The sequence below is a fragment of the Salmo salar genome, chromosome 11 (genome assembly GCF_965601325.2).
Source record: "Salmo salar chromosome 11, fSalSal1, whole genome shotgun sequence".
Classification (NCBI taxonomy): Eukaryota; Metazoa; Chordata; class Actinopteri; order Salmoniformes; family Salmonidae; genus Salmo; species Salmo salar.
In genome coordinates, this window is record NC_138301.1 from 36,799,806 (window position 1) to 36,810,257 (window position 10,452).

The 10,452-nt window shown below is 48.7% G+C and overlaps 1 protein-coding gene across 1 annotated transcript in view; it reads left to right on the plus strand.

Moving 5' to 3' along the window:
* LOC106591568 (ADAMTS-like protein 3) overlaps window positions 1–8,625 on the plus strand; it is a 142,794-nt gene extending 134,169 nt beyond the window's left edge. The window contains exons 18-22 of the mRNA XM_045689441.2: window positions 2,877–3,060; window positions 5,445–5,649; window positions 6,191–6,294; window positions 7,407–7,621; window positions 8,143–8,625. Coding sequence (XP_045545397.2) covers window positions 2,877–3,060; window positions 5,445–5,649; window positions 6,191–6,294; window positions 7,407–7,621; window positions 8,143–8,261 — 827 coding nt within the window. The 3' untranslated portion in view covers window positions 8,262–8,625. The remainder of the gene's footprint in view (window positions 1–2,876; window positions 3,061–5,444; window positions 5,650–6,190; window positions 6,295–7,406; window positions 7,622–8,142) is intronic.
* The last annotated feature ends 1,827 nt before the right edge of the window (window positions 8,626–10,452 follow it).

A 10,452-nucleotide genomic window follows, 5' to 3' on the forward strand; every position in this document is an offset into this window, starting at 1 on the left:
TTTCTGTGTCCTGAACCAGAGCGTTAGTGGGCTCTGGAAGAGCTTAGGCAGAGGGCTGGGACAATTATCAGTAGACTCAAAATATGCAGCAGCCCCAGGATACGTCCCAAATGGCACCCTTTTCCATAGTGCACTACTACCTGTAGGCCCTGGTCAAAAGTAGTGCACTATGAAGGGAATAGGGTTCCATTTGGGACAGGCCTGCAGAGTACTGTAGCTAGCTGTGCCTCAACCTTGTATTCGTCGTAATGGGAAGTATTTGAATGACAGTAATGTGATATTATTGAATGAAAATGATAGGCCCAGTGTTGGCCAAACCATAGTTTGTTTTACTGCTATGCTGTGGTATGAAGTCAAACTGGATAATGAGGATTTGGTTTGCTCCACTTGGTGTCGATGGGTCAGTGAGTGTGGTGGTGGATGTGGGGGTGGGTGGGTCAGTGAGTGTGGTGGTGAGTGTGGTGGTGGGTGGGTCAATGAGTGTGGTGGTGGGTGGGTCAATGTGTGTGGTGGTGGGTGGGTCAGTGAGTGTGGTGGTGGGTGTGGTGGTGGGTGGGTCAATGAGTGTGGTGTAGGGTGGGTCAATGTGTGTGGTGGTGGGTGGGTCAATGAGTGTGGTGGTGGGTGGGTCAATGTGTGTGGTGGTGGGTGGGTCAGTGAGTGTGGTGGTGGGTGGGTCAGTGAGTGTGGTGGTGAGTGTGGTGGTGAGTGGGTCAGTGAGTGTGGTGGTGAGTGGATCAGTGAGTGTGGTGGTGGGTGGGTCAGTGAGTGTGGTGGTGAGTGTGGTGGTGAGTGGGTCAGTGAGTGTGGTGGTGAGTGGGTCAGTGAGTGTGGTGGTGAGTGGGTCAATGTGTGTGGTGGTGGGTGGGTCAGTGAGTGTGGTGGTGGGTGGGTCAATGAGTGTGGTGGTGGGTGGGTCAATGTGTGTGGTGGTGGGTGGGTCAGTGAGTGTGGTGGTGGGTGGGTCAGTGAGTGTGGTGGTGAGTGTGGTGGTGAGTGGGTCAGTGAGTGTGGTGGTGGGTGGGTCAGTGAGTGTGGTGGTGGGTGGGTCAGTGAGTGTGGTGGTGAGTGTGGTGGTGAGTGGGTCAGTGAGTGTGGTGGTGGGTGGGTCAGTGAGTGTGGTGGTGGGTGGGTCAGTGAGTGTGGTGGTGAGTGTGGTGGTGAGTGGGTCAGTGAGTGTGGTGGTGAGTGGATCAGTGAGTGTGGTGGTGGGTGGGTCAGTGAGTGTGGTGGTGAGTGTGGTGGTGAGTGGGTCAGTGAGTGTGGTGGTGAGTGGGTCAGTGAGTGTGGTGGTGAGTGGGTCAGTGAGTGTGGTGGTGAGTGGGTCAGTGAGTGTGGTGGTGAGTGGGTCAGTGAGTGTGGTGGTGGGTGGGTCAATGAGTGTGATGGTGAGTGTGGTGGTGAGTGTGGTGGTGGGTGGGTCAGTGAGTGTACTAGTGGGTGGGTCAGTGAGTGTGGTGGTGAGTGGGTCAGTGAGTGTGGTGGTGAGTGTGGTGGTGAGTGGGTCAGTGAGTGTGGTGGTGAGTGGGTCAGTGAGTGTGGTGGTGGGTGGGTCAATGAGTGTGGTGGTGAGTGTGGTGGTGAGTGTGGTGGTGGGTGGGTCAGTGAGTGTACTAGTGGGTGGGTCAGTGAGTGTGGTGGTGGGTGGGTCAGTGAGTGTGGTGGTGAGTGGGTCGGTGAGTGTGGTGGTGAGTATGGTGGTGGGTGGGTCAGTGAGTGTACTAGTGGGTGGGTCAGTGAGTGTGGTGGTGGGTGGGTCAGTGAGTGTACTAGTGGGTGGGTCAGTGAGTGTGGTGGTGGGTGTGTCAGTGGGTGTACTAGTGGGTGGGTCAGTGGGTGTACTAGTGGGTGGGTCAGTGGGTGTACTAGTGGGTGGGTCACTGGGTGTACTAGTGGGTGGGTCAGTGGGTGTACTAGTGGGTGGGTCACTGGGTGTGGTGGTGGGTGGGTCAGTGGGTGTACTAGTGGGTGGGTCGGTGGGTGTGATGGTGGGTTGGTCAGTGGGTGTACTAGTGAGTGGGTCAGTGGGTGTGGTGGTGGGTTGGTCAGTGGGTGTACTAGTGGGTGGGTCAGGTGGTGGGTTGGTCAGTGGGTGTACTAGTGGGTGGGTCAGTGGATGTACTAGTGGGTGGGTCAGTGGGTGTACTAGTGGGTTGGTCAGTGGGTGTACGAGTGGGTTGGTCAGTGGGTGTACTAGTGGGTGTGGTGGTGGGTGTACTAGTGGGTTGGTCAGTGGGTGTACTAGTGGGTGGGTCAGTGGGTGTACTAGTGGGTGGGTCAGTGGGTGTACTAGTGGGTGGGTCAGTGGGTGTACTAGTGGGTGGGTCAGTGGGTGTGGTGGTGGGTGTGTCAGTGGGTATACTGGTGGGTGGGTCAGTGGGTGTACTAGTGGGTGTACTAGTGGGCGGGTCAGTGGGTGTACTGGTGGGTGGGTCAGTGGGTGTACTAGTGGGTGGGTCACTGGGTGTACTAGTGGGTGGGTCACTGGGTGTACTAGTGGGTGGGTCACTGGGTGTACTAGTGAGTGGGTCACTGGGTGTACTAGTGGGTGGGTCACTGGGTGTACTAGTGGGTGGGTCACTGGGTGTACTAGTGGGTGGGTCACTGGGTGTACTAGTGGGTGGGTCACTGGGTGTACTAGTGGGTGGGTCAGTGGGTGTGGTGGTGGGTATGTGTTCTGTAGTGCTGTGTGATGTGTTTCTGGTTAGTACTGTTGTGGTGTTTACAACATATTGTGTATGTGTGTGCGTGAGCGTGCGTGCGGGCTGTGGGGTTTATAACATATTGTGTATGTGTGTGCGTGAGCGTGCGTGCTGTGGGGTTTGTTTCGGCTCAATAACGTGTGTGTGTGTGTGTGTGCATGCGTGTGTCTCCAGAGTTTGCGTGGAGTCTTGGGGACTGGACGGCGTGCAGCGCCTCGTGTGGCGACCGGGGGACGAGGACGCGGAGGGTCCGCTGTGTCACGCCAGAGGGACGTGAGGTCACACCCTCCATGTGTCACCACCTAGACAGACCTGTCTCCTCACAGCTGGCCTGCAACCTGCATGACTGCCCCCCCAGGTACACACACACACACACACAAACTCTCTCAGACTGTCACAGGTATCGTCGGTGGAAATGGACCAAAACGCAGCAGGCATGCGGTTCTTCATTTTGAACATTTATTCACTCCAAAATGAACACAAAAATAACAAAAGAGAACGAAACGATAAACTGACAGTCCTGTAATGTAGACATACACTAAACACGGAACAATCTCCCACAAATGACAAACACAAACACACCCTAATATATGGGACTCTCAATCAAAGGCAAATAGACAACACCTGCCTTCAACTGAGAGTCCCAACCCCAATTAACCAAACATAGAAACAGACACACTAGACTCAACATAGAATACATGAAAAGCAAACAGTGCCCAAAAACCCCGGAATACTTAAATCAAATGCCCCTTCAACAAACACACCACCCCGAACCACATAAAACGAATACCCTCTGCCACGTCCTGACCAAACTACAATACCCATTAACCTTATACTGGCCAGGACGTGACACAGACACGCACACACAAACCACACACACACACTATATACATCTGCTTCTCTAGGTAAAACAGATGCGTTGGTTTCACTGACCCCTGAGGAATAATCTACATTCAGCTTCGTGAGCCACTGTCATGAAGAGTCTTGTCTACTATAGCTGTGTCCTAAATGTCCTTGTATAGTGCACTTCTTTTAAACAGATCCTTATGGGCGTCCCTATGGGCGTCCCTATGGGCGTCCCTATGGGCGTCCCTATGGGCGTCCCTATGGGCGTCCCTATGGGCGTCCCTATGGGCCCTGGTCAAAGGTAGTGCACTATATACATTATAGGGATTAGGGGTCCATTTGGGATGTAGGTTATAGCTCCTTATTTAGTCTCCTTCTTCTACTGCTTTATGTCAGCAACTGTCCAAGACCAATATACATAAATCCCATTCAGGTCCAAGTGTTGAGGTTCCATTGATTTTCCTTGTTCTGTAGCAGTTAATAGGGGAGAGTGGGATAAGTTGAGACATTGTTTACATTCAGCATCACCCTGTCAAGGGAAATATAGTATTCTTTCTAACAAAGATATCTAAATATATTGCAGAATATTACCGTTTTTTTTTAATTGCTAACAAGCATCGGTCAATACTGAAGCCACTTTTTCAAAACTCTTCACACAGTCTGTATTACCAACATGCATCTTGGCCAAACAGTTCATCTCACCTCCAAAACTCACTCAAACCACCAAAACACTTCATACGTGTCTCAAAATAAGCTAGTTCGACCATAACACTGGCAACAATTCTCACTCAGAAAGCAAACGTTGTCACTCATAACACATTGACCTAAAAAACACTAACAACAGGGAGCATTACATAAATTATGAACTTTTTTCTTTGAAGTTTGAATGAATTTTCACATAAATCAGTATTGCATTATAGAATAAGAATAACACATTTTCACTATTGACTGTACTAAAGTATATGTAACAAGAATGAATCAGAAATGCAGCAATTTGCTTCAATAGGCTTTATTTTTTCTATGTCTTTATTTTTTCTATGTCTTTGCATATAGTAATTTACTTGTGAAAAATAAAAAGTTTAAACAAACTAATTCCTGAAATTCCAGGGCTGCAATAATAATTACAAAAACATTACATCAACAACATGTATAGTATAATCACTCATATTGTACAGTACAGTGAGGGTTCTAGTTCTACCTCTCTCCTCCATTTGGCCACAAGTTCTCATCAATGTCACATCTTATGTCTTCTCTGGTGATGCATCTTGGAAAGTATCTTCTGGAATGTCTAATCCAACCCTGGCAGTCTTCAGGAGAAGTGTCTCCACACCCTACATTTATGGCATCCAGTAAGGACATCTGGTCATGTGGATGGTGGTCATAAACCTTCCACCTCCACACAGAGAAAAACTCCTCTATGGGGTTTAGGAAGGGGGAGTATGGAGGCAGGAATAGTACTGACATCCTGGGATGTGCAGCAAACCAGTCTGTGACTGCAGTAGAGTGGTGGAATGCCACATTATTCCACACAACAACGAAGGTTCAACTTACCCCTTTGGCTCAACTTACCCCAGCCTGCCCTACCCACTGAAATCCCTGGGCAGAACATTGAGTCCTGATCATTGAGATATATGGCCTTATGCATTAAAGAGGCTAGTCAGGATCTAACACTACATGAGTTGTTTTATTCCTTCCTTCCCCCTGAGCCTGGTTCCTCTCTAGGTTTCTTCCTTCTAGGGAGTTTTTCCCAGCCAATATGTTTTGACTTTTCCTTCTGCTTTGCTTGCTCTGTAGAGATTTAGGTCAGGTAACTGTAAAGCACTTTGTGACAAGTACTGATGTAAAAAGGGATTTATATAATCAATGTTATTTAATTGATTGATTGTTCTCTCCCAGCTGGGTAGCATCCGTGTGGTCTAAGTGTTCCACTTCCTGTGGGCGGGGCTGGAGACAGCGGCAGGTGTCCTGTGGGCTGGTGGAGTCGGGGGGAGCGGTGAGGACGCTAGCGCCATCTGTCTGTGGGAGGAACACGCGGCCTGCAGACAGACAGGAGTGTACCTGCGACAACTGTCCAGCCTGGGTTACCAGCCCCTGGGGAAAGGTACAGACGCGGTCACAAACACACACACAGAGACACCCACCCCCACACTCGCACACACACCCACACAAACACACACAGACACTCATGGATAGACGCACACGAACAGACGCACCCACACCCGCACACACAGACCACACAGACACACACAGACACACACAGACACCATACACACACAGAGACAGACACCACACAGACACCACACACACACAGACGACACACACAGACACACACACACAGACCCACACACAACTATTTGCCACAACATTACCTTTGTTTTCATTGACATACATGCATGATGTTTGAATACTGTGTACTTGATGTTCTGGGATGAAGTTTCCTCTAGATGCAGACCTAGGATCAGCTTCTCCTTCCCCAACTTTAACCTTTAGTGGGGGGATATGCTAAACTGACCCAAGATCACTGTCTAGGGCCAATTGCCATCTACTCCAACCAACGCATTACTAAAAAAGCCCTGAATAAAGTTGTCAGGCTGTGAAACGTTCCTTGTTTCGTATTGTGAAAACATGTTAATTGCCCACAGTGCTCGGGGAAATGTTTGGGTCCCACCCTCACAGTCCAGAAGAGGTCGGTGATATGTAGACATGTCAACAGCACCACACACCCTGACTGTGACCCCAGAGAAAGGTAAACACACACCACAGGAGGTTGGTGGCACCTTAATTGGGGAGGACGGGCTCGTGGTAATGGATGGAGTGGAATCAGTGGAACGGTATCAAATACATCCAACACATGGTTTCCATTCCATTTGCGCCGTTCCGGCCATTATTATGAGCCATTCTCCCCTCAGCAGCCTCCTGTGAGACACACACACACACACACACACACACCACACACACACACACACACACACACACACACAGTCTAATTTCCTCCTGTCTCGTTTAGCTGAATCTGGTCATGAATTGCGTGGTTGTTGAACAAGTTGAGGAGACTAAAATACTTGGTGTTACCTTAGATTGTAAACTGTCATGGTCAAAACATATTGATTTAATGGTTGTAAAGATGGGGAGAGGTCTGTCTGTAATAAATATATTTTTTGACACCACACTCCACAAAGCAAGTCCTGCAGGCTCTAGTTTTGTCTTATCGTTGTCCAGTCATGTGGTCAAGTGCTGCAAAGAAGGACCTAGTTTAGCTGCAGCTGGCCCAGAACAGAGCAGCATTTTTTGCTCTTCAATAATATGCATGACAGTCTCTCTTAGCTAAGAGTTGAGGAATAACTGACTGCATCGCTTCTTGTTTTTATAAGAAACAGGAATTTGTTGGACATTCCTAATTGTTTGGATAGTCAACTTACACACAGCACTGACACACACACTTACCCCACCAGACATGTCACCAGAGGTCTTTTCACAGTCCCCAGGTCCAGAATGAATTCAAGGAAACATACAGTATTATACAGAGCCATGATTGCATGGAACTCCCTTACATCTTATATAGCGCAAGTGAACAGCAAACCTGGTTTAAAAAAAAACGAATAAATCAACACCTCACGGCACAAAGCCTCTCCCCATGTGACCTACTTATTGTGTGTATGTACTGACATGTATGTGGAACTGAACAAGAACACACACACACACACACACGTATGTATATAAATTGTAAAGTCTTTTGTCTGTAATGTATTTTTTGTTATGTGTCAGATTCCAGTAAGACTCACTGTCTCCATTGGTTCCGGCTAAATGGGATCCTAATAAAATCAAATCCTTCCCTCTATCTCTCTTTGTCTCCCTCAGGCCCGTCTCAGTGCGTAACTGTTCGTCGGAGCTGTGTGACGTGCACTGGCGCGTGGGGCCGTGGCGAGCGTGCACGGCAGCCTGTGGCAGCGGGTTTCAGTCTCGCAGGGTGGACTGTGCCCACCGCAGGAGTGGCAGAACCCTGGCAGACCAACACTGCACCTGGCACAAACGCCCAGCCACCTGGCAGCACTGCAACGCCACCACCTGTGGAAGTGAGTGTGTAGTGTTGTTACCATGTTACCCTCACTGCCTTTCCTCTGACTTCTGAAGCTGTGGAATATGTCATTGGAGTGACTTGGCATATTTTTTTACTAAAAAAACTGCTATTACAAAAACGGTGACTTCGCACAAGTAAAATCGCACAAACCCTCTTTTTAAACTGTTAAACTGCTTTTTAACAGTCCAGACCCAAATCTATATGGACATTTACACTGATGTTGAATTTTAGCCCGAATTTGACGTAAAGCCATACTCCTTTGCTTTCTGCTACTTTTTAAAGGAAATATGGCATGCGTTCCCAGTGGCATTCTATTCCCTATATAGTGCACTACTTTTTACCAGTCCTATAATTGCCCTGGTAAAAAGTAGTGCACTATAAAGGAAATAGGGTGCCATTTGGGACATAACCATGTTCTTCTGTGGGGAGAATGGATGTTATTTTATGCCAAAATGTTGAGTTTCAGCATTTAACACTTTCTATGTTGTGTCTCTGTGTCTCTGTGTCTCTGTGTAGGTGAATGTAAAGACACCTCCCACTACTGTGCCGTGGTGAAGAGGTTAAAGCTTTGCCCCATAGACATGTACAAGCAGAGGTGTTGTGAGTCCTGTTTACAGGAGGATGGCTCCACCTAGTGTTCTAGGAGGAAGTTGCCCCTAGATGCTGGCCTTGGGTTAGTTTTGCATTTCCTCCACTAGTGGTTAAGGCTGGGAATGGGGAGGAGAAGCTGATCCTAGATCTGTACCTAGAGGAAACTTCACCCTTGAGCGTTGAGACACAGTGTGGACAACATAACTCTTGGAATCATGGATGGAGGGATAGATGGATAGATGGATGGAGGGAGGGAGGGATGGACGGAAGGAGGGATGGACGGAAGGAGGGACGGAAGGAGGGATGGATGGATGGATGGATGGATGGATGGATGGATGGAAAGATAGAAGGAGGGATGGATAGATGGAGGGATGGATGGAGGGATAGATTGAGGGAGGGATGGAGGGATGGAGGGATAGATTAAGGGAGGGATGGAGGGATAGATTGAGGGATGGATGGAGGGATAGATTAAGGAAGAGATGGATGTATGGAGGGAGGGAGGGAGGGAGGGAGGGAGGGATGGATGGAAAGATTGAAGGAGGGATGGATAGATGGAGGGATGGATGGAGGGATAGATTGAGGGAGGGATGGATGGATGGAGGGATAGATTAAGGGAGGGATGGAGGGATAGATTGAGGGATGGATGGAGGGATGGATGGATGGATGGATGGATGGATGGATGGATGGATGGATGGATGGATGGAGGGATAGATTGGGAGGGAGGGAGGGAGGGAGGGAGGGAGGGAGGGAGGGATGGAGGGGAGGAGGGAGGGAGGGAGGGATAGATTAAGGGAGGGAGGGAGGGAGGGATAGATTGAGGGAGGGAGGGAGGGAGGGACGGAGGGATGGATGGAGGGATAGATTGAGGGAGGGATGGAGGGATGGAGGGAGGGAGGGATGGAGGGAGGGAGGGATGGAGGGATAGATTAAGGGAGGGATGGATGGAGGGATAGATGGAGGGAGGGAGGGAGGGAGGGAGGGAGGGAGGGAGGGAGGGAGGGAGGGAGGGAGGGAGGGAGGGAGGGAGGGAGGGAGGGATGGATGGAGGGAGGGAGAGAGGGATAGATTGAGGGATGGATGGAGGGATAGATTGAGGGAGGGATGGATGGATGTATGGATAGATTGAGGGAGGGATGGATGGATGGATGGAGGGATAGATTGAGGGAGGGATGGATGGAGGGATAGATTGAGGGATAGATTGAGGGAGGGAGGGAGGGATAGATTGAGGGAGGGATGGATGGATGTATGGAGGGATAGATTGAGGGAGGGATGGATGGATGGAGGGATAGATTGAGGGAGGGATGGATGGATGGATGTATGGAGGGATAGATTGAGGGAGGGATGGAGGGATAGATTGAGGGAGGGATGGATGGATGGATGTATGGAGGGATAGATTGAGGGAGGGATGGATGGATGGATGGATGGATAGATTGAAGGAGGGATGGATGGAGGGAGGGAGGGACCATGTAACATGGTAGACTGGTCATAGCCTGAGACTGTTTGGAGTTCAAGTCTGCTTTAAAGACACTACCACCACAACATTGAGGAAATCTTTCTCACTTCTTCATCACAACCTAAATGGATATTCCTCCCAATAATGATGCCCCAATGACTTGATTAGACTGAGAAAGAGACACAGGGGATGTTTGCCGGAGACCCTTTGGTGAAGACAAGCGTGCACAGATATGGAGTGAAGGAATTTTTCAGCTGGCCCAACCAATGTAATTTGATGCAAGCCTCAAATATGGACCTATGGCCTTAGAAATGTAACACCTTACCAATACTAGCTATTATCCCAATGACACATGTAACAAGTGAGCGCAAAGGTGTGTGTAAAGTGTGTGCTGTTAACCCATTCCTAAAGGAGAGAGCAGTCTTTAAATGGCCTTGTCATTGTTTTCCACGGTAATGTGCACTGAATGGACGAACAGAAAGAAAGAATGCTCTAGTAACAAAACACCAATAGAAGCAGTGGTTTATGGGTATCCTGTGTTTATTGTTTTTAATTTATAACAAGTGCATGTATGAATGTATGAATATACTGTACACAGTGGTGGGAAAAGTACCAAATTGTCATACTTGAGTAAAAGTAAAGATACCTTAATAGAAAATGACTCAAGTAAAAGGGAAAGTCATCCAGTAAAATACTACTTGAGTAAAAGTCTGAAAGTATTTGGTTTTAAATATACTTAGGTATCAAAAGTAAAAGTATAAATCATTTCAAGTTCCTTATAT